At 49.6% G+C, this 21,884-nt stretch overlaps 1 protein-coding gene across 35 annotated transcripts in view; it reads right to left on the minus strand.

Annotated features, from left to right (window-relative positions):
- Epb41l1 (erythrocyte membrane protein band 4.1 like 1) overlaps positions 1-21,884 on the minus strand; it is a 107,117-nt gene that overhangs the window by 18,503 nt on the left and 66,730 nt on the right. For 8 of the 35 annotated variants that reach the window (XM_048811012.1, XM_048811013.1, XM_048811009.1 and 5 more), the window contains 11 exons: positions 21,624-21,776; positions 19,798-19,895; positions 19,377-19,552; positions 17,497-17,645; positions 16,580-16,615; positions 13,871-14,053; positions 11,133-11,231; positions 4,123-6,117; positions 3,541-3,648; positions 2,033-2,431; positions 133-237 (listed from right to left, as the gene is read on the minus strand). In XM_048811012.1, the coding sequence (XP_048666969.1) occupies positions 133-237; positions 2,033-2,431; positions 3,541-3,648; positions 4,123-6,117; positions 11,133-11,231; positions 13,871-14,053; positions 16,580-16,615; positions 17,497-17,645; positions 19,377-19,552; positions 19,798-19,895; positions 21,624-21,776 (3,501 nt within the window). The remainder of the gene's footprint in view (positions 1-132; positions 238-2,032; positions 2,432-3,540; positions 3,649-4,122; positions 6,118-11,132; positions 11,232-13,870; positions 14,054-16,579; positions 16,616-17,496; positions 17,646-19,376; positions 19,553-19,797; positions 19,896-21,623; positions 21,777-21,884) is intronic. The other 27 variants (XM_048811016.1, XM_048811024.1, XM_048811017.1 and 24 more) reach the window with 15 other exon arrangements.

A 21,884-nucleotide genomic window follows, 5' to 3' on the forward strand; every position in this document is an offset into this window, starting at 1 on the left:
CATCAGGATTAAAATGGTGGTTCTAGGGAAGCTGAGGTGGGAAGGTTAGCCAAGGAGCTTGACCATGGCAGTGGGAACCCACACCCAATGCCCAATACCCATGCTTAGGCTCCAGTGGGAAGTGCAGACTACCTGGGTATGGTCCACAGTGGAGATCCTGCTCTGCAGCATGGCCTCTGGCTCAATCTTCTTTCTGATGGCCAGGCTGCTGACAGTCATGGTTTCTGTTTTCACTGGCTACAAGGAAACAAAGAAGGATACTTTGACTCAAGACCCATAAGATGTCTGCTTACAGGCAACTGTGGAATAGGTTAAGAGCTGTGTCCTACCCCACAGCTGGCCGGGTCTCTGGGAAGGTGTGAGGTCAGGGCAGAAGAGGCATGGTGTGAAGTCACAGAGAAACAGCCCAAAGGGTGAGCCAGAGCTGCTGGCAGCTCCAGGCAGGCCTGCCTTGTGTCCCTGATCCATGTCCCTGCAAGGGGGCTGTATGCCTTTTTAGGCTACCATTAAGAGGACGTTCATAATTCTATTACTAATACGCCCAGTGCTAGTCCCCATGCTAAATGTCTTCCTTGTGCACATAATATTGTTGAATCCTGAAGGCCTTCCACAGTTAAACCTGCACCTTCCAACTGCTTCATTCGAACTAGAGCAGGAGCCACACACATGGAGGCCTGCAAGGGGTGAGGCAGAAGGTGTAAATAAGTGAAGGGACTGGTTAAGGGCTGAGGGCGGAGGTGGTGGAGAGCAGGTGGACTCCACTCAGGTTTGGCCAACTGTTATCACGGCCTCTAGAGATAGGACCATCTGATTCTTTAAAAAATGATATAATGAACCCCTGGATTTTATATTTAATGCCATGATTTTTAAACCAGAGTTAAAGAAAACACATCTTCTGGCTAGATCTGGCCTGAAGGCCACCTGTCTCCAAACTTACTCTAGAAGTCTTAAGCTAAATGATCCAAGTCCTCCACCAGGCTGTGCTATTCCCACTCAGGTTTTCCCACACAACTTGAATGGATGAATGGACACTAGCTTGTCATATAGCTGTTGGGGGGAAAGGGATTCTTACAGATGGTTGTAACCCTGCCATCTAGCCATTCATTCAATGAATCATCTCTTGGTGCTGAGAAGGTGCCAGGCTTAGAGGAGCGGCAGAGCAGGCCTGTCAGTCACTGACTGTTGGAGAATCCTGGAGCAGAGGCGTTACAGAGTGGTGGTGGGGGGGGAACGCAACAAGAGCGACACTTCTGCACAGGGAGTCAGGAAAGCATATGCTAGGAAACTGACATCTGAGCTCTATCTCAAAGCAAGGCACAGAAAGGGAGGACAACCTTCAACCCAAAGGGTACAGCGTGGAGTGAGAACCCAGAATGGATGAGCTGGCATTTTACTGGGAGCATGGGAGGGAGGCTGGGCTGGAAGAGGTGAGGAAGCAAAGGAGCAACATGGACAGAGATGAGTTTCAGAAAGATCTCTCTGTAGCTCTACTGAGGAGGGCCACAAAACAGAGAAGCTCAGGCACAGTTAGTCCCTGTGTCCTTCTCAATGACTATGTATCCTCTTCTCCAGGTGTTTCCCACTACCATCCTGAGACCCCAGGGCTGGATGAACTTAAACCATTGCCCCTTCCCCAGGAAGCCCAGGGAGATGAGCCTGAGCCTGAATGGGAAAAACCATTCAAGATTCAGACCAGGCTCCACAGCCCGAGAGTCTACAGACACATGCTCTCTGCAGGTGCCATGCAACACAGGCAGGAGATGAGGAATTGAGTGAGAACAGACCACCTGTCATTGCTTGACCTCAGCAAGCAATGGGGTCACAGGGTTAAAACACCAAGGAGCGCGTGTTAGGGGTAAACCGATATGGCAACATGCGAGCACAGAGCCATGCTGTTCTGCGGAGGGACAGTCATGCAACATGAGGCAGCTTCAGGCTGCAGCTGGCTGCTCAGTCTTCTCCCGCATGGCCCAGGGCCCTCTGAGCATGCAGTGCCTGGTTGGGCCCAGGTTTCGATGAAACTCCACTGTACCTCAAACTGGGGCATATCCGGGGTAGAGCAAGCCCCTCGATCCGGGCTGTCCTCGATGCCCCCAGACTCATCATCCTGCCCCTTGAGATCCCGGGAGAACACCAGGCCCTCAGTTTCAGAGTCGCTTTTGTCTCTGTCGAGTTCAGGCAGGCTGCGAGAGAAGTCTTCGAAGGCGCTGCCATGATAGTCACCAATAACCGTGAAGTCCACCTCAGCCTCCAGGCTGGATGTGGAGCTGACCGTGATGCTGGAGCATTTGCGCTCTATGGCCAGGTGGTTGTCTTTCAGGAACACTGCGTCCCTCTCCTGGTCCTGGTCCTCATCTCCTGTGTCACTCTCTGGGGCCCGGGGACGTGGTGGTTTGACTTTCTCTTCCGATCCCTCCCTCAGCCCTGCTCTCTATGGCCAGATAAAACCAGAGGAATGGGATGCAGGGTAGGGAAGGGGAGAGAAAAAAGGAGAGAGAGAGAGAGAGAGAGAACATCAAGATGGTGCATGTCAGAAGAAATCTTGAGGCTGTGTTGAGGTCCTGAATGGAGCAGGTCAGGAAATGAAAAAATCAAAAAAATAAAACAAAACAAACCCAGGAAAGGTTCCTTGAAATCATAACAAGCTTAAAAAACAAAAAGAATTTCTCAAGAGTAGGGATGCTCCTTCCCAAGGATCTCACACTGATGGCAAAAGCGAGTTCAAAGCAAATATCCTGCCAGTGAGTCCTGGACAGGAGGCCCCATCCAAGGCTTGGATGGAGGAGCCTATCAGAAGCGGCACTGTGCAAAAGGCAGGGATGGAATCCTGGACCCCAGGCCCATCCGTGCAGGCGGCGTCGAGAAACAAACTTAGGAGGGAGGTTAGGTACTCAGGAAACCCAGGGGAGGAGGCAGAGAGGCTGGAGCCAAGAGCTTGAGGAACGCAGAGGAAGCCAGCAAGGCTTGTCAATTCCACTGAATCTCCGTGGACAGGGTCAGCATCAAACAGTGGGAAGAACAATTCAGGGCCAGGCCCTCTGGGGACGAGCTTCCAGGGAGCCGGGTGCTACACCAGATCCACCCTTAGCTCCGTGAGTGGGCCATGGGCAGGCCATGGACAGGAGGTTCTGGTCCCATCAGTGTAATTGACAACAGCAGGCCAAGGAGATGCTAGCAACTCTTGTCCACTATACATACCTCTCAACTGGCCTGTCAGGGATTAAACACCACACACACATTTTTGGCTGGTCCATGACATTGTTTTCTGTTAAAAAACCAATCTAACACCCACAAAATATTTTTTTAAAGAACTTGACTTCAGCTTCTGGAGATTCAGTGTGCTTAGAAATTCACTTGCTAAACGGGCCTCCATTTAGCCAGTTTCTGGAAGGTCGAGAGGTGTGAGGAATACATTCCCGACAAGCCAGAGTGGAGCAGCCACGGGGGTTCGCTGCTACAGCAGGTAGGAATCTAAGAAGCGAAGCATCCTGGCCAGGTGAAGGTAACTAGGTCATCAGGACACAGAGGGACTGTAGAGACCTGAGGGCCCGAGGGGCTGGTGAATCTCAGGTGCCCCCCCTTCCCAGGGGCGTTTGCAGCTAAGCTGGTGAAGCGCTTCTCTTCCCTGACCGCATCTCCGGATTTGTTCTGGATTAGAGAAGACAGTTAGTCTTAAGGAGGCAGAAAGAAACTTGAAAGGGAACCAGAGCGGAGGATGGAAATCTCTGGACTGTCAGCTTCCACAAGGCAGGAGACCAGGGACAGGATGAAGAAAGATCACTGGCTAAGCCAAGCAAGAGGTAGGAATCGAGAGGGGAGGGGCAGCAAGGCAAGCATGTAATCTGCTGGTAGTGGTGGCACCTTCTCCATAGGAGTGTGTGTGACCCTCTGGGCACCAGGTCATACCAAAAGCTGAGGGTCTTTGTGGCCAAGCTAACGTGGGCCAAGCAGATGACCCCATCCTTCAGCCTGGGCTACTCATAGGTGCATTTTGGGAAAAGGCCTCATAGGGATGGACAAGCAGCCTTGGGTTGCAGTAATGATGAGCGGCCACTGAATCATGCTTCTAAAAGGCTACCAGGCATGCGGTCGGTGGGGGACATGATGGGGGCGGGGGCTCACATAGCCAGTTACCCCAGGCGCTTCCTCCAGCGTGGTTTCGCAGCCTGAATCGGGGGACACGAGCTCTAGTTCTGTGCGTCTTTCCTGGTGGAGTGTGGTAGAAATGCCCTCCCTGAAGTGTCTGGTAGCCAGAGGCATCATTGAGGAATGTGCGGTTTTGGGACTGGCAAAGTCCCCTGGGGGCTGGAGTTGGACGAAGCCCAGGTCTAAAATCTTGTTCCGCTGTTGCTCTAACTGACCCATGCAGGCCTCTGAAGTCAACTCATTTGGAAGGGCCTTTGTTTCACTCTGACTAGCTCGACGAGTCTCAGCTCCATGGGTCTCAAATATCCGAATTTTGTTGGCCACTGAGGTCTTGCTTATGTCTTCCAGGGAGCCCTCTTGTTCCCCATCCTGGAAAGAGGTCGTCTCTTTTTGCTTTCCCGAAGGGAATACCAACCCCGGAGTTATGACCCCTTCAGCTTCTTCAGGAACAACTCTGGGCTTTCTGCTGGCCACTGGAGGTGCCCTGCGTTCACCTCCTGTGTCAGGGGGCACAATTAACCCAACTTGGTCTTTGGGCTCTGGGCTGTCTCTAGGAAGCTGGACATGTTTGAGAAATACAGGAAATTGATCTCCAAAGAAATCCCTGAGCTCTGAAGGCTCCCCTGATCCATGAGAAGCTGGGCTTGGAGAAGCTTCCTCCAGAGCTTCCAGAGCCTCAAAGTGACCAGGGGAGGCTGGCAGGGAGGTGACCACCTCCATATGAGGAAATGCTGAGGCTTCCTGGTCCCCCATCTTAGGTTGTCCGGTTTGGGTATGAATGGCTCCCCTCTCTTTGGAGAGGAAGTTGCCTCTGTCTGGTTTGACTGGCTTCCTGACATGAGGAGGGATGGTCCACAGAAGGGCATGGGCCTGGGGGTCCAGGCACACCCTGCCTCCTCCATTAGTGGAGTGGTCCTTCCATCCTGCTGAGGGACTTGATCTGGCCTTTTCCCTCAAGTTTCCACTGGCAGGGGGCTCTTCCTTTTCAGCTGCCCTGGCTGTCGGGTGAGACTCTCCCTCCACCTCCTGCTGTGCTTCTTGCCAGTCCTCAGCAAATGTGTGTCCTGGAGAAGGTCCCTGCTGGTCATCCTGTCTTCCGTGGTTCCTGGGAGACCTGGTTCCTTCCTCGGAGGAGGCAATATGGGCTTCATCCTTGTTCCTGCCGGCAGCTGTGGCGGAGCCCCTTGGGTCTGTGGCATTCAGCTCTGAGCTCTCTGGGAGCTCCCCTGGCAGTTCCAGCTTGATGTGTCCTCCAGGAGGGGCATCCAGGCGCTCTTCTCTCTCTTCCAAAGGCAGAGGGAGAACTTGATCTTCAGAATCTTTTTCTCCGTGGTTTAGATAGAAGCTCCTCTCTGCAAAGGAGGTATCAGTCTCATCGCTAGAGTCAGCTCTGGCTTCAGCATGAACAGGATCCAACAGAAATGACTGGAGGCCTCCCTTGTCAGAGGCTGGAGAGGGGATGTCCACCTCTGCTGGCCTGGTTCCTGGAGTTGTGGATCTTCCACACGTCTGGAGCTCCTCCAGCCTCTTCCTTAGCTCTGCACGATCCTCCAACTGACCATCTGAGACTGGGAAGTTCCTGATGGGTGCCTCGCTGATGCCAACCCTGAGCTCGGAGCCCTCAAGGAGCTTGTCTGACAATGTGCATCCTGTAGCCTGGGCAACCCCTCCAGTACCTGCCCTGACCCAGGGGCCTTCCTCCCACACCGACTCAAAGTCTTCTGGACTTGCAATCATCCTCCCTTGCTGCTGAGTTTTGGCATTTTTGGTTCCCACCATTTCTTCTGTGGCCATTTCAACTTTGAACTTGTCCACCAGAATGTCTACCTTGGAGAGTCTGCCATCGGCAAGGACGTCAGTGAGGCCTGCCTCACTTTCTTCCTGCTGTGTGTTGGCCATTTTTAGGAGACTGAGACCGAGTTCTTCTGGCTTAGTGTACTGTCTTTCTATAAATACCCAATGCTCCGAACCCTGTGTTGCAATTGGAGCAAGAAGAGTTAACATGAAATAGCAGGCACCTGAAGGGCGGGTCACCCTTCTCTCTGTAAAAAGGGACCAATCTACCACCAAAAGGTAGTCCAGTGTGGACTGGGATGGCATGTCCCCAGAACCGGTTGGGGAGAGAAAGGCATGATTATGCCAGTCCTTCTCACAGGTTATTCTTCCCATTAAGGCACCCCAAAATAACTGACTGACCTTCCTCAACCCCATCCCTCACTTGATAAGACAGGATGGGTTCTCATGCTCTCCCCATGCTAACAATGGATAAAGTAAGATCCATGGATGGGCCAGGACTCTTCCTCTTCCTCTTTTACTAAAACAATTGCCACTTTCAGAGGAGAAAGTACTTAGATCACTGGGAACTTCTGAATGTTAGAGCTGAAAGAGTTTAAAACATTACTTGGTCTAATCTCCTCAGTGTGTAAGTGGGGAAACCAAGGCCTAGAGAAGGTCAGTGACTTGGTCATGGCTACCACTGACTTTCAGTGCCTGGAATCTCTGCTGACTTATCTCACAACCTTGGAAGATGGGTGTCACCCGTGATCCACTGCCAAGGTAAGGGAAGCATTGAGTTCCACAGGGCTTAGTCTAAAATCTGACCTTTTTATAAGAGCTTCTGGGAAGGAAACAGATTTTGATTATTAGCAAAAATACCAAATGGCCAGGTTAGTGACAGTCAACACAATGGCTTAAAAAGTTTGAATATAATGGATTTCCATCCCAAAGAAATAAATACCAGGGTCCATCCTTGGAGAATTCTAACAAAACTCATAGGGTTATAAAGGGCTGACCAGAATACATCACAGAAGGAAAAGACTTATAGACCCAGGCATCATCATGGGGCAGAGGGACCAGCATACCCAACTGTCTACTGAATGGTCCTCTACCTGCCACAAGGGGTCTTCAAACAGTACTTGGGGGGGAACGATGGATTTCTGAATCATTAAGGTGGCAGGAAGGCCATTGGGTTTCTAATATTCTTGGAGCCACAGAAGACTTGTTTCCCACAAAATCTTAATGGAAGTTCATCTAGTACGTAACACAAATATCGGGCAGCCCAGTACCCTGATGTATCACTCTCCTTTGAAATCACTGCTCTGACTAAAGCCCCTCAGAACAGATATGGAAACCTTACCTAGGACTAGTGAAGAAAGGCATCTTGTCCAAGGTCACAAAGTGAGCCAGGGGCAAAGGCAAGGCAGGCCTAGGATCCAGTCCCTAACTCCAAGTTCTGTGAAGTATGTCCTTTCCACCCCACCATGACCACCTCTGCAGTATTTGTCAAAAACTGTTTCTAGCAATAGGAGGGGGAAGGTTTATATGGCCTTAGGCTCCTTTTTAGTTTATGACTGGGCAAAAAGTCTATGAATCCATAAGATCTGAAGGAGTCTGAAGGATCAAAAGAGCGTTGTAACTCTCCACCTCAATACTCCATTTTATCAAATCATGTCTCCATGATAGAGAACAAGACCTTATTAGAAGAATTCTGCCAACATGAAAGAGAGTAGAAAGTGGGGAGGCCTAGACAAAATCTAGCATAGGTTTCTGAGATTTTATTTCAGGTCGTTAGGGCCTTCAGGACCCCAGCACTTGAACTATCAGAGGACTGGCTTCCAAAGTTTATGGAAGCCAGGGCTCCTCATCTCTTTGGGGAATTTGTTCCTTTTGATGCTTCCATTTCAGCTTTACCAACATTGTGAGCCTGGCAATGAAAGCCAAAGTTGGTCAGTGAGGCCCCTTCTGGAACTTTCCTGCTCCATTTCTAAGAAGAACTGGGCTAGATAAGCCACAGTGTGGAGGGCGAGACCTGGCACAGAATGGAAGAAAGATTCTACAGGCAGAAAAGAGAAGCACATAGTGATATTTGGTTATTATGTGCCAGGCAATGCTGCCCTTTGTCCAAGTAGTTTTTTTTTTTTTTTTTGGGGGGGGGACTTGGGAGATTGAACCCAGGCCCCTGAACATTCAGCAAGTACTTTGTCTTTGACCTATTCCCCAGTCCTCCAAGTTATGAAATTTAATCCAGTTGGCAACTGTGATGCCTGCATTGGTACCCTTATTTCAGAAGGGGAAACTGAGGGTCTCAGAGGGAAGGGCCTTGCATAAGATCAGTGTGAACAGTATGGGAAGAAGGAGGAATTCTACTTCTAATAAGCAAATAGGTAGGATCCTGAAGAGGAAAAAGAGAGAGAGAAAGAGAGAACTTTGCTAGCACCAATGCACTGGTAAAAGCACATCTGGCCCAGATCACAAGATGGAACAATGTTAGGGCGGCCCCAGATTGCCACCGCCCTGCAGCTATTCTTTTTCCCAACTGGGGACCTTCAGTGCCTTGTTCAGAACACCACTCCCCACTTGCGAGGGGCTCTGCATCTGCTCCAGTCTTGGAAATGGGAGCAGAGGAGCCAGTTTGGTTCCCACATGAGCTACACACAAGAAGAAACTCTCCCCAAAGGACAGTTCTGCTGACTCCAGGCTACTCAGGTTCCCCCTGGAACTCTGCGAAACATCTGGGCCTTGACCTTCATAGGAGGATGGGATGCTGGATGGGGGACCCTCTAGAAACCATGTCCTGGGAGAAACTGCTGAGGGGCACAGGAGCATTCAGGGAAGGAAAGGTGTGCAGCCCTGTGGGGGGTGGCCTGGGGAGGGCTGCAGAGCAGATCCAAGGTACCAAAGGGCAGGAGGCTACAGGCCATGGATGCAGAAGTTCAGATTTTAAATCAGTACAAAGACCCTGGCCGGAGCCTAAGCATAGGTGCAGGGAGGGTCAAAAGTGCATCTATGTACACACATCCCATGCACCAAGTTGCTGGACAGGCCCAGGGGTATCTGGAAAATTCTGCACTTACTTTACACAGGCCCCTGTGCCACTGGGAACATGATATTAAATAGAAAATTAAAAACATTGTGACAGGTAGAGAGAAACAAAGAAAGGAAAGCTCCTTTTTTCCTGATCTTTGAACAAGAGATCCTGAGGGGTTTTACGTCCTGAGTTCTGCAAACGAGGGAATCAACCCAAATGAGGACTCATAGGAGCATGAGAGATTGATGGATATGTATCAATTAAATGAACAGGGAGGACTTATGAGAAGAAGCTCCGCCCTTCGTGATTATTTCTGGTCTGTCTGAGAAAGCAAATTTAACCCAAGAAGGGTGTGTCCCTGAAGACATCACACTGCAGAAGAGATTATGTGGTTGTCATAAGCATGTTCTCCAAAGGGATTCTATAGCTATCATAAACCAGGACACAGCCCTTGCATTGCTTAATTACATGCAGAACAAACAATTCTTCTAAATACTCTTTTCAAATACTCTTTTTCAAATAATAAATAGCTGTAAAGCCAGAAGTAACTAGAAGTATTGGAAGCATCATAAACAAGTTTTTCAGCTTTTGTGAACAATGTTGGGAGGAAAAATGTGATCATTAAAAAAAGGTGAATTTATCTTTTTCGGCAAGAATTATCCTTCCAAAAGTTTTCTATTGGTCCCATGTTGAGGAAAGAGTTGATTTTTTAAAATGCACGTATATGTTTTGCTTGTTAGAAAATGTACTATAGCACATTGTTCATTAGCAATCTGGAAAGTACAAGCAAAACACATGCACGACAAATCACAATGCCAATGCTTGTTAGTGCAAAATATATTATATACATGTTTATAAAAATCAATTACCTTTCATGGCAATTTCTAAATTATCCCTGCAGTATTAAAAACCATGTTCATTTTTTTAATAAATAAAACCTCAACTTTATTGCTCAGTAAAACTGAGAAAAATCCAAAATAAATAAATCAGTACAAAGAAACTTCCTAATTGAAGACAGAAGACAAAATGGGCTGTGGTCAGGGACAGTGAGGGTCCCTCTGTGGAGGAGGCTGATGGCTGCTGGCCAGAGGTGGATGAAGGGTGTATGCTGGGTTCTGCTTCCACTATAGGCACATGCCTTTGGTTCTAGGAGCATCCATGGTCATGGGCATCACTATGTCCCTGGTCTTGGGGGGATGCTATTGACTCCTGTCCGACTTTCCTCAACTGACAGTGATGATAGTTTAGTTTTTATTTTTATATAGAAGAAAAATTCATGGAGAATTAGGATTTATGTTTTACTATATTTGTGGCTCACATAATGTCTTTATTTGCAGTAGCCCCAGAAATTTCCTCTGATTAAAGAGAAAGATATATGCCCCTCCCCACCCTGACACCATGCCAACAGAGGAGGTGCAGAAACCAGCTGATCAGTACCTCCCAGCCCCAACAGCCTACGAAATCCCAGTAGACAAGAAGAATGTGACCCTTGCTGCTGGGCCCTAGATTTTATCCTCAGTACCCATGCAGGGCCACAGAAAATTCCAAGAACCCTCAACTCATTGCTATACCAGGCCCAGAAGCAGTGCCCTCCTCATTTAGAATGTTTGCCTGACCAAGGATGCTCTTGGAAAAAAGATGTCTACTTTTGCCTTCCTAGAAACCCAGACAGATCCAAACCCCAGAGGAGTTTAGAGAGCTGGAGCCAGGAGAGATGAAATGCTATGCCCTAACTAGCCACAGCTAGACCTTATTCAGGCTTCTAAACAGAGATAAGATGTTAGGGTAGAACGTATTTAGGGGCCATGACCCCTAGTCCCCCATGCTCAGTGGTCAGAGCCTGCCTCCAGGTTCCTCAGCCTCACAAGTGCCTAAGAAAAAGAGACCATGTCTCCTTTAAGGCAGGGGCAGTTTGGCTGTTCTGCCCTCCTAGGATGACTGCACTCCTGTCCTTCCTGAGAAACATGGATGAGGGAGGGGCTGGCCCTTTCTGGATCTCTGGGATGGGATGCTTGTTGGTCATAGCATGGGGACAGCATGGGCCACCCACAGTTCCCTTCTGCATGACAGAGTCTGGTTCCCCTCACCCCAGAGAAAGGGTTTTCTAAAACCCCTAGTGGGTGATCAGGTTGGGCTGGAGGCCCCAGGAGGAAGGGGTACGGGAGGTGAAAACAATAACCTCAGGTGATGCTGCGAGGCTTTTCTGAGTGAACACTTCCAAGCCTGCGGCTGTTCCGGGTACCAAGTCCTGCTGAGAGATGTCCTGGGTCCTCTGGGACTGCAGGGGAGGCCCAGGGCCAAAGGAAAGAGAGAGGGGGAGGAAGGAAAGGAGGGACAGAGACAGAGAGAGAAAGCAGGAGAGAGAGACATACAAAGTCCATCAATAGCCCAGTTTTGTAAGTCCCACCTCCTTAGGACTTGCGCATTTGGTCAGGAAGGAGCCACTCTGTGGGTGAGACAGAGAGGGACAGCCCTTCTAAGACACTTAAGGGAGGGAGTCCCACAGTCAGCTACAAGACAGTACTGAGGTCCCAGACTGTCCCTTGAGGCCTGCCCACTAACATTGTGGAATTTATGGAACCACACCATTTGGACCCTGATTCTGAGTCCCCCTGCTGGGTGTTATTGGCTTAGACTAATGGTTCAATCCTGCAATTGGGGCACAGCCCCATTTAAAGAGTTATCTTTAAAACTTGGATCTATTGCTCTCCTCATGGCCTGAATGGGACCCAAAAAGCTCTGAGGAAACTACTAGAAATTCTGGGTGATAGCTCTCTGCAAGGTCACCCACATAGCATATATTTGGGTCAGGAATTCTAGTCACCATCAGAAATGGCTCCATAATTGTCTAGCACTTCCCAGTTGATAAAGTGCTTTAATCTTCATTATTTCCTTCAATCTTGCCAACAACCTTCCTATGGAGTGGCAATTCCAGTCCTCTTTAGACAGACTAGGCAATGAAGTTCAGAAATCACTCACCCAAGGATCCTTTCTACAGTTCCTCCCCATCTCCCAAATCTTCGCTCTTAAAAGCAAGACGTCCTATAAGCCATTTCTAAATGCCCACAGCTCCAAGGTGACCTCCTGGGCTGTAACTGTTTAAAGCAGTGGAGACCACACAGCTTGGGCTAAGGAGGTGGCAGAACAGACTTTACCTTGTTATTGACTCATCTTCTAGCAGTTCCAGACATCACCAGCAGGTGGGGCACATCCCCAAACCAGGCTGTTCTGAGACCCAGAGGTTCAGACCCCAGGTCACCAGTAATCATTCTTCCTTTCTCTGTTGGAGTCTGACCCTTTTAGTAACCTCTGCATCCCACTTCACCTCCAGCCAGGCCAAGGATTGGCCTACCTCAGGAACAATTAAAAGCCACTTTGGCCAAGTCTCTCTTTAGAGAGTCAGGGGATGGAGGAGGTAAGCGCCAGATCACTAAACCAGACACCAATTTCCCCAATTTCCAGTCAGAGTGTTGGTTGTGCCAGGGACCACAGAAGCCCTTAGTAGATGCAGAGGTTTGCCCTCCTTCAAGAGCAGCAGTCATGAAAGCCCCCAAAGCATCACTAACTTTGTGAATCAGCAATCAGGGAATCCCAGTAGCTCTGCTACAACACGCTAGGCAAAGCCCTGTTACCTGGCAGGCTCAGACCATGGCTAGTACTGATTCAATCAAGTGCTCTACAAATTAGATCATGGCTGCAAAACCCATTTTCAAATCATTAGAGGGAAGTACATGCACAATGGACTCCATACTTGGTCTTCATGATTTGGTCTTGCTCCAAGGCAGATATGATTTGGTAGTAAATACAATGACCTGCCACCCTATAAAAGTGGCTTATGGCCCCTCTTCTTTCAGCTACAATGCTGAACAGTTCTTCTTTCTGAGTCTCAGTACCCCTATCTGTAAAAGGACCTTGAACCAAGTGTTTCAAGATCCTTCAAACTTTAATTTAAATAAAATAAAACAGTAAGTAACTTGTACTGGGCATTGAGGTGCCATGCTGCTTCCTCTCCAGGAATCATCTCATTTGATTCTCACAATATCCCTATGAACATTTCTGCCTAACGGAGCCTCAGACAGATTAGGTATAACAAACTCAGAGTCCTCCAGCTACCAGGCAGTGGAGTCAGAATTCAATCCAGGCAGCATAAGTCTAGACCACAGTTGGTTTGAGACCAATCAGCAGCCTCTCTAGGGAGAAATACCTATGTATAAACTGGGATAAAAATTGCCAAGATTTTGCAAGTGCTTGGGATTATAATATAGGAATTTCCCAAATCCTATCTTTATCTCTTTTGCAATAGAGAAAATACTGTCCACACTTTCCACTGTAAAAGGCAGAGTGTGTGGGGTCCTTTTTGGAAGCCCGAGAAGCAGGTGTGCTTTGTGTGGTGAACCCAATCCCCTTTAGTGGATTCCGGGGCTCCTTCTAGGAGGGACCACCCCCCCACACACACATTGCATTTTTACAACATGTGCAAAAGGGTCTGGTTACTAGATAGGGCTACCAAGATTCTCAAAGTTTATTGTGCAAGAGAATCACCTAGAACTCTTGATTAGAATGCTGGTTCCAGAGCTCTACCACCAAATCTCTGATTCAGCAGAACGAAGAAGGGGCCCTGGAACCCACATTTCTAACAAGGAACCCTTCCCCATCATACTCTGGCTGATGGAAGAAGAGTACACCAAGCTACCACGAGTCTTTGGAGCTTCCATGTTTCAGGGTGGTCTCTGGGACTCAGGATTCCAAGATTTAGTGAATATGTCCCCGGAGCCTAACCTGCCATTCCATCCCCATCAGCCCAGGCCACACTGGGGGAAGCATATTGGTGTTAGGATGAGTGTAAGTCATTACATTGCAACCTCCCACTGCCTCTTTACCCAGGGTCCCTGTTGAGGACTTCAGGGTGACACCTACCTCGTTGGCTTTCTCAGGAGTGCCCTTGGGGGAGGGGGAGGCAGGTGAGGATGGCAGCCTGCGCTCCCGCTCCCAGTCTCGATCCCTGTGGATCAGTTTGCTGTTGGGCTCCTTCAAGGTCCTCTTGAGTTCATTGATACTGGCCTGGTGCTTCAGCAGGACATCCTCTGGCTTGTCCAAGAACTACAGATGGACAGACAGGACAGCAGTGTTAGGCGAACAACTCCAAGTGGGGGATGCAGGGTTTGGGGATGGTGGCAGCAATCACCATCACCACCCCAAAACCAGCAATGTGATCTCCCCAACACTGCCTCTCTCTCACAGCAACCCCAGGAGCCAAGTGAGCCAAGGAGCATCAGCCCCAATAGATACACTGACTGAGGCACAGGGCACTTGTGCTGACAAAGAGGAGACTCCAGATCAAGCCATCTTCTCTTCTCTCCTGCCTGGCTCCCTGACCTCTGAACACTCAACTCAACCAAAGCCCCTCAGGTCTGTGAGCCCAGTGGTAGTCAGGCACACAGAAGGCTTTCCTCTGGCATAGCACACAGCATCCACCAGAGCAAGAACTCCCTTGTCATGTGTCCTGGACTGTTCTAGACTTGCAGGCTAGCCTTCCAGGTCCCTCTGGGACCCTAGTTCCTACCTTTTGGTGGAGATTTAAACCACCATACCTAGCAGGATGTTCAGTCTAGGACCCTCTAAGGTCCAACCTGTGCAACTGCTCATACCCTAAGGAGGTCCAGAGTGCAGATATGCCTAAAGCTAGTGCTATCCATAGAAATGGGGCCTGCTCCCTCACTGGGACCAGGGGCCCAAGAAAAGACTGTGAATCCTCTCTGCTGTGAGCCACTACCTTCCCCACCACCTGGATCCTCCAGATGCCTTTGGTGTACAGACACCAATAACAGATGGGCTGAGACATGGCCAGATACAGATTAGGATGCTGCGGGATGTTCAAAAAGAATGGAGACCAGGAAGAAGAGGGGTAAGTCCCAAAGCTGAGCACAAGAACTGAGCCAGGTATATCTGGAGTCATGGGTGTGTCCTCAATTAATCCACCAAGTCTGAGCTTCTGTCAGTGCAGCATGATGGAGTACTCTGCCTAGGTTTAGCGAGGACAAGCCACTGGTGGCCTGTCAAAGCTGTTTAACTGCCTGCCTCTAGGCACAGCATTGGGCCAGCAGCCCATGCATGAGGCTGTTTGAAGGCTCGTGGTAACTCTGTTAAGGGCAAGAAATGGACAATCTCAGCTTATTAAAGTCAGATCAGATGGGTTCAGGAGAACAACCTGAGAGTTAAGCACACCTTGGATAAACCTGGATTTTTCCTCTGGGCTTATCCATGGCATCCAGTGAGCCACTGTGGTTGACTCCTAAGCTCCCTCAGGAAGGAGACTGATCCCACTGGGGCTTCTACATCCCTCCAGACACCTGCCTTTACCTCTGGCCTCTCTCCCTAGACTGAACTTCCCACAGGAAAACATCTGCCTAAGAAGTCAAATCTGATGGAATCTGCACAAGGGGTGGGTTTGGGCTATAATACTTCATGGATCCCAATCCAGGAGGACCCCAAATAGGCCTGCTGGCTCTGTGGGCATGTCATGCTCCCAAAGGGAACATGGTACAGTGGGAATCTGGGAACCTGGGAGACTTGACGGTCAGGGCATTGAAGAAACCTAGTCCATGGGCCTGCTGTGGCTCAGTAGAGCACTGGCCTAGCATGTGTGAGGCACTGGGTTTGATCCTTAGCACCACATAAAAATAAATAAAATAATTATTTTAAAATACCATAACCATTATAATAGGAAAAAAAGAAACCTAGTCTAAATGCCTCACTACGCAGATGGGGGCTAGGGCTCGAGGAGACTTTCCTAAGACCTTCGAAGAGTCAGTGCAGAATTGGGTTGGAACCCAGATCTCAGGGCTCCCAGGTCAGGCCCTTGCTATGGCCCAGCCTCTGGCCCTTTCCCTTGGTAGCCCAAGGATAAACCTCCTCCTCTTGGAAATTGTAAAAGGGAAGCAGTAGTGAACACAGGAGGAATAAATTGAGGGCCGGAACAAACAGGAAGAGGAAGAGAAAAGGAGAAGAGGCTTTTGGTGGAGCTGCAGCAGCAGCTGCCCTGGAGGGAAGTGAACTGGAGTCTGAGCAGAGGTAGATGTGCTCAAATGCTCCCCCCTCCCGACCCCCCCCACCCCCACACACATCTGGTTGCCAAGAGAAACCAAAAGAAACTCAGGTGAGGACACAGATGAGATGGAGGAGTGACCAAACAGTGCTGTGGGGGAGATGAATCTAAGGAAGGGTCAGAGTGGGGGATGCAGGGAGATGAGCTAAATGGAAACACAGAGTGGCCTGGAAGAGCTGGTGGACACAGGTGGGGTGGTCAGGTAAGAAGCAAGCATGGAGCATCAGGTGGGCTGGAGAGGTAGAGGGTGAAGCTAGGTGGAGGGTGGCAGGGGTGAGGAAGGAGGGACAGATGGCTTGTTGGGGGCAGAGTCCAAGAAGGGAGTTGGAGAGATGAGCTTCCATAAGGGCAGAAGCAAGGGTGACTGGAGAGGGGGGATCACAGGAAGGAGGAGGGCAGGACCAGCGGAGATGAAGCTGAGGTGGTGTGGGGGGAATGAGCCGGGGAAGGACTGTGAGATGGTTACACATGAGCTGGAGGTCTGAATGGCTGGGTAGGGAGGGACAGGTCCCATGCAGTACCTCCTGCTTGTGTCTCGGCGTGGTTTCCTGCTCCGGCTAGTGGGACATGGCAGGAGGGAAAGGAACCATCAGGGTCAGTAGAGCAAACAGATTAGAGATACCGCGACTGGCCTGGTCCAGCAAGGTGGCCCAGCACGCTCACACTCCACCAAGCAGCACGGGTGCAGGAAGCTGCTGGGCCACCCATAGGGCAGTGAGGTAGCCAGAGTAGGTGCGGGATGGGAAGCAGGGTACTGCCCCAGAAAGGCAAAGAAGGGCACAGGGTTCTGGAGGAAAGCAGGCAGAGCCACTCTTGGTTTGTGGGGCTCGAGGTGTCTGGGGCCTCATGCTTCTTGCTGCAGTGGGTGTGTCCAGGGGCCTATGCTCACATGGCAAAACTAAACGATGGAAAAAAAAACCTGCTTAACAACTCCTAGAGGAAACCATGCCTGGTCTATGTGTGCCCATGCCTGTGTGTGAAGCCTTGTGTGTCAGTCTAGGGGTGTGGGGGTGTCTGAGAGTGAGTGCATGTAAGGCTGAGATTGTGCATTACTGCAGGAGCACCGAGGGTGGGGTGCTAAGGCATCAGGAAGGGGACACACCTGTACCTCACCCTGTGAGGCCCATGGTGACATCTGATCATGCTCTGGGGAGGAAGCAGGCAATGCAGAGCCAGATTATAAAGGAGCAGACAAGGAGTGAGCCAGAGGAGGCCCAAGTCCTCCAGGGCACGAGGCCCCCCAGGGAGGCTGGGCAAGAAGAGGGAAGAGCATAGGTCAGACAGCATGCTCACCCCTGCTCCCAACCCAGGAAGGCCCAAGGGCAAGGCCTTGAGCACCCCACAGCAAGGGTGACTGGCCATAACTAGAGGTAAATCTAAACCATGGGTTGGCTTCTTGATCCCTAGTGCACAGGGTAAAGGAAAGCCAGGCTCGTACCTTTAGCTCCTTGATCTTGGTGGGGGTCCTGACCTCTCCTTCCTCAGCCTCTGACCGCCGTCCCCCGGACTCTGCATCCTCCTCCCGCTTGTCACCATCAGGCCCTACATCATGGTTTTCACTGACTGAGGCCGGGCGGGAGAACTCTGCTAAAGTGGGCAGAGGTGACAAGATGAGTATGTGAGAGGTCTGTGCGTGGACAGGAGGTCAGCCCAGCTGCTGCTTAACCATGCTTTCAGTGGAGCCAACTTCCAAGCCTCCAACCTATTGCCCACTCCTAGTCACACAGCTGGTGAGTAGCAGAACTGTCTCCCAGCCAGGCCCCTTCCTACTTTCTGCAATGCTAGATTTCAAATCTCAAATCCAACTTGTGCTCTGTGACTTTGGGTAAATTACACAATCTCTCCGGGTCTTGGTTTTCTCATCCATACATAGTACCTGCTACAGACACTTGGGGTGAGGAACAAATAGCTAATGTGTGTAAGCATTTAAGAGGGTATTCAGGAAGGAGTGAGCCTTCCACTGATGCTGGCCCATAAATGTTGCTGTTTGGGCTGTGGTCACTTGTGACAGAATACTCCCTTGATCATTATTTAGCAATATACAAATATCGTAAGATTAGCTTTACTGGTGAAAACTAAAGTCCTAAAGATTGCAAATTACTTATCTTCTTTATAAATTAGTGAGAATTCAAGGGGATCCCTAGAGTAAACATCTTTCTCACTAACTGGTATTTCAAAATACTTTTCTGAAATAGAAAATCGGGGTAGGATTATAGACCTCACACTAGGCACTGAGCATAAGCCAATCACACTCATGGATTGAGTGTTGGTGAAAAATAGGCTGGAAAACACTGAATTAAAACAGCTAGAGCATAGATATTTATCCTTGGCGTTGGCCTCCTCTAAAAGGAGAAAATAGAGAGAATAATTATCCTTTTTTGTTATTATTGTTCCAGGGATTGAACCCAGTGGCACTTTACCATTGAGTCACATCCCCAGCCCTTTTATTTTTTTATTTTGAGACAAGATCTTTGTAAGTTACTCATGGCCTTGCTAAGTTGCTGAGGCTGGCCTTTAGCTTGTGATCCTCTTGCCTCAGCCTCCCAAGTCACTGGGATTACCGGCATGCATCACTGAACCTGGCTAATCATCCTTTCTCTTCATGCATACTCACTTTGCAAAGTACCCGTTTTTGCACACTATTTCATGTGATTTGCGCAATACTCTGTGTTGATGGCTACCATGGGGATTACTATCCCTATTTTTACAGAGAATAAATTGAGACCCTCAAGACAGGAAAGGTCCCACTGGTGATCTTCCAGTGAGTCTGGATGAGAGCCTAGACTTTGGGCTTAAGAGTCCAGACTTCTGCTTCTCCTCTGATGAGCTCTGCCAGCTTTGAGATAACCTCTGCTGCTTTCTGCTCTCCAAAAAGTGGGCTTCATTTAGCCCCTGAAATAGGAATGGTAACTGCAGAAGGGAAGCAGAGATTGTCGTTTCCTTTGCATGAACCACACATGCATTCTCCTTGTAGGATGTCAATCTGCGCATTGCTGAGCTTCTTAGGCAAGAGGCCCAGAAAACCATCTGGCTGAACCTAGGAGCCCACAAGGTCATGACTCAGGGAAGCTGTGGGAAGTCCCAAGAGCAGCAGTGGCACATCCCAAGTGGTAGTGGGAAAGTTGGCACTGAATCACCAAGAGCTGCCTAGGTACAGTGGTGCTTCAGGGCTGCCATGATTGGTATGAATGAACTTGCAATGTGTTCCTGCTCACTCTGCTCACTAAGAATCACTACTCATTCTGCGGAACCTGGCATGTCCACTCCCTTACTTGCCTCTAAAAAACACTCTTCTCCCACTTCCAATTTAGGACATACCTCCATCAAGGCTGCGGGACATGGTGTACCGTTTGCTGGAAGAACGCTCAAAGAAGGGTGCAGGCCTGTCAATGAGGGCACTGGCTTGGCGGGTCTGTGCCTGGGTCCTCCCACTATACCGGAACTTGGAGCCCATCACCAGGAAGCCCTTTGGTGGAGGCTCAGGGGACACCAACCTGCAGTGGAAGGATGGAGGTGAGGAGGGAGGATCAGACCTGCATTGCCAGGCCCAAGGTTAGACCACAGCAGGCCTTCTGTCCCACTGCCCCATCAACTACAACACCACGAAGTGGTCCAGGAAGAGGGAGACTTGGCGGAAGGGGGTGCTTCCCTGCCATCTCCACTAACTTCTCCTCCTGCTCCCCTCTACCCGTATGGCCTCTGCTTCATCCCTGCTTACCCCAGCCCAGTGTCAGCTCACCGGAAGAACGTGTGATGCTCAATGCAGACCTTCCACAGTCTCTTGGCTGACCGGTGATTTGGGAGCTTAAAGCCAATCGTGCTCTCAAACTGCTCGTACTAAAAACCAAGATAGGTGGGTGAGAAGCAGGCTTGGGCCACTCCCACCACCAGCCCATCCTGTCTGAACCTCTTCTGGGGCATGTGCAACTTTGGCTGGTTCATTCATGCAATAAACAAGGCGGATCAAGCCCTTCCTCTAGGATAGACCTAGTGCTAAATACACAGCCACCGTGGAGAACAAGACAGAAGATGCCAGGGAGTGCGGGACTCAGATAATAAATGAGTAAACAAGGTAACTGCAGATATGAACAAGGGCTATGAGGAGAATAAAGGGAGATGTGCAAGAGGAGGGGACAACTGAGCAGCCTGGGGTTGGGGTGACTTAGAAAAGATGACCAGGGCTGTCCTCTAGCCAGGTGTGCTTTGAGCTGAGATCTGAAGGATGGGGACATGCTAGAATTTGGATCTTTTTTTTTAATATTTATTTTTTAGGTGTAGATGGACACAACACAATGCCTTTATTTTTATGTGGTGCTGAGGATCAAACCCAGGTCCCGCCCGTGCTAGGCGAGTGCTCCACCACTGAGCCACAATCCCAGCCCCTAGAATTTGGATCTTAATGTGCCCCAAAGGGCCGTGTGTTAAAGGCTTAGTTCCCAGCATGGTGCTAGGTGGTGGGGCCTAGCAGAGGTTTTAGGTCATTAGGGGCATACCGTCAAAAGCATTTCTTCCCCTTTTTTTTTTTTTTTTTTTGATATGCTGGCCCTGAAATTAAGTTTGGTCCTACTTGCGTGCCTGCCATGTTGGGGCTCTCACCACAGGCCCAAAGCAATGGAGCCAATCAGACAAGGACTAAAATCTCCAAAACCATAAACCAAAATAAACCTTTCCTCTTTATAGGTCTATTATCTCAGAAATTTTGTTACAGTAACAGAAAGCTAACACAGGGAGGAACCAACCATGTGAGAAGAGGGGGAAGAGACTTTTGGGCAGGGGGAACATCACATGCAAAGGATACAAGGGAGGAAGGAACTTGATTTATTCAAGGATTGCAGGAAAGGCTGGAGGGGTTAGGGCATCGTGGGTATGAGGAGGAGTGGCAAGAGAGAGGTGGGAAAGGTAGGTGGCCATGGGAATTCAACTTCAACCCTAGAGCTAAAGAGCCCTCCTGAAAGTTCAGGCAACGAGTGTGAGGAAGGTGAGGCTGGGGGTTGGAAGGATTCAATTTAAAGGATTTTAAAGATCTTCTTAGCAGCAGAGGAAAATGGCCTGGAGCACAAGAGGAGGAAGGGAAGCCAGCAAAAGGGTTATGTGAAGATGTCGATGAGAAATGGCAGCTGTCGCAGCCTTCGTGTAGCAGGGAGAAGAGTATCAGGTGGGTCACAGTTACTCTAATGGTAGAACCAAATGGCTTTGGATGCAAGAGATGTGGAGTTGAAGGGAAAGAGGTGTGGACACATATCTGTATGTGTGTGGTCTCACACCTGTGCATTCGCATACATGCTGGAGGACCACATGCAGGCCAACATGTGTGCACACACATGTACTCATTTATCTGTGTAAAGTGAACTGTAGTTACCTTATTTATGCTCGTGTGTGTGTGTGTGTGTGTGTGTGTGCATGCGCATATACCCAAAGTGTGATGTCTGTGGGGAGCCAAGGAGAGGGATCTCTCTGTCTCCCATGATCCCCAGGACCCAGTCTATGTATCCTGGGTAAGAAAAATTCAGGCCAGCTGCACTTGGTCAGTCCCAGGAGGAGCAAGGGGTCCCAGGGCAGGCTTACCTCCCCAGGCCGGATCTTAATATAGAAGTTACTCCTCTTGTAAGAGATCTTAAGAATCTTGGGCCAGGCAAATCGGTTGATTCTCAGCCGGTCCCGGTAAATAAGCAGACCATTGGCACAGACACCTAACATGATGTCAATGCCCTCAGAGTCCTGCATTATAAAGATCAGGGGAAATAAAAAGTTATGAACTTTGAGGAACAAGAAATGAAAATGTTCCAAGTTGCAGGTAACACAGGGTCTGGCACACCAAGTCCTCTG

The sequence above is a fragment of the Marmota marmota genome, unplaced genomic scaffold, assembly GCF_001458135.2.
Source record: "Marmota marmota marmota unplaced genomic scaffold, marMar, whole genome shotgun sequence".
NCBI lineage: Eukaryota > Metazoa > Chordata > Mammalia > Rodentia > Sciuridae > Marmota > Marmota marmota.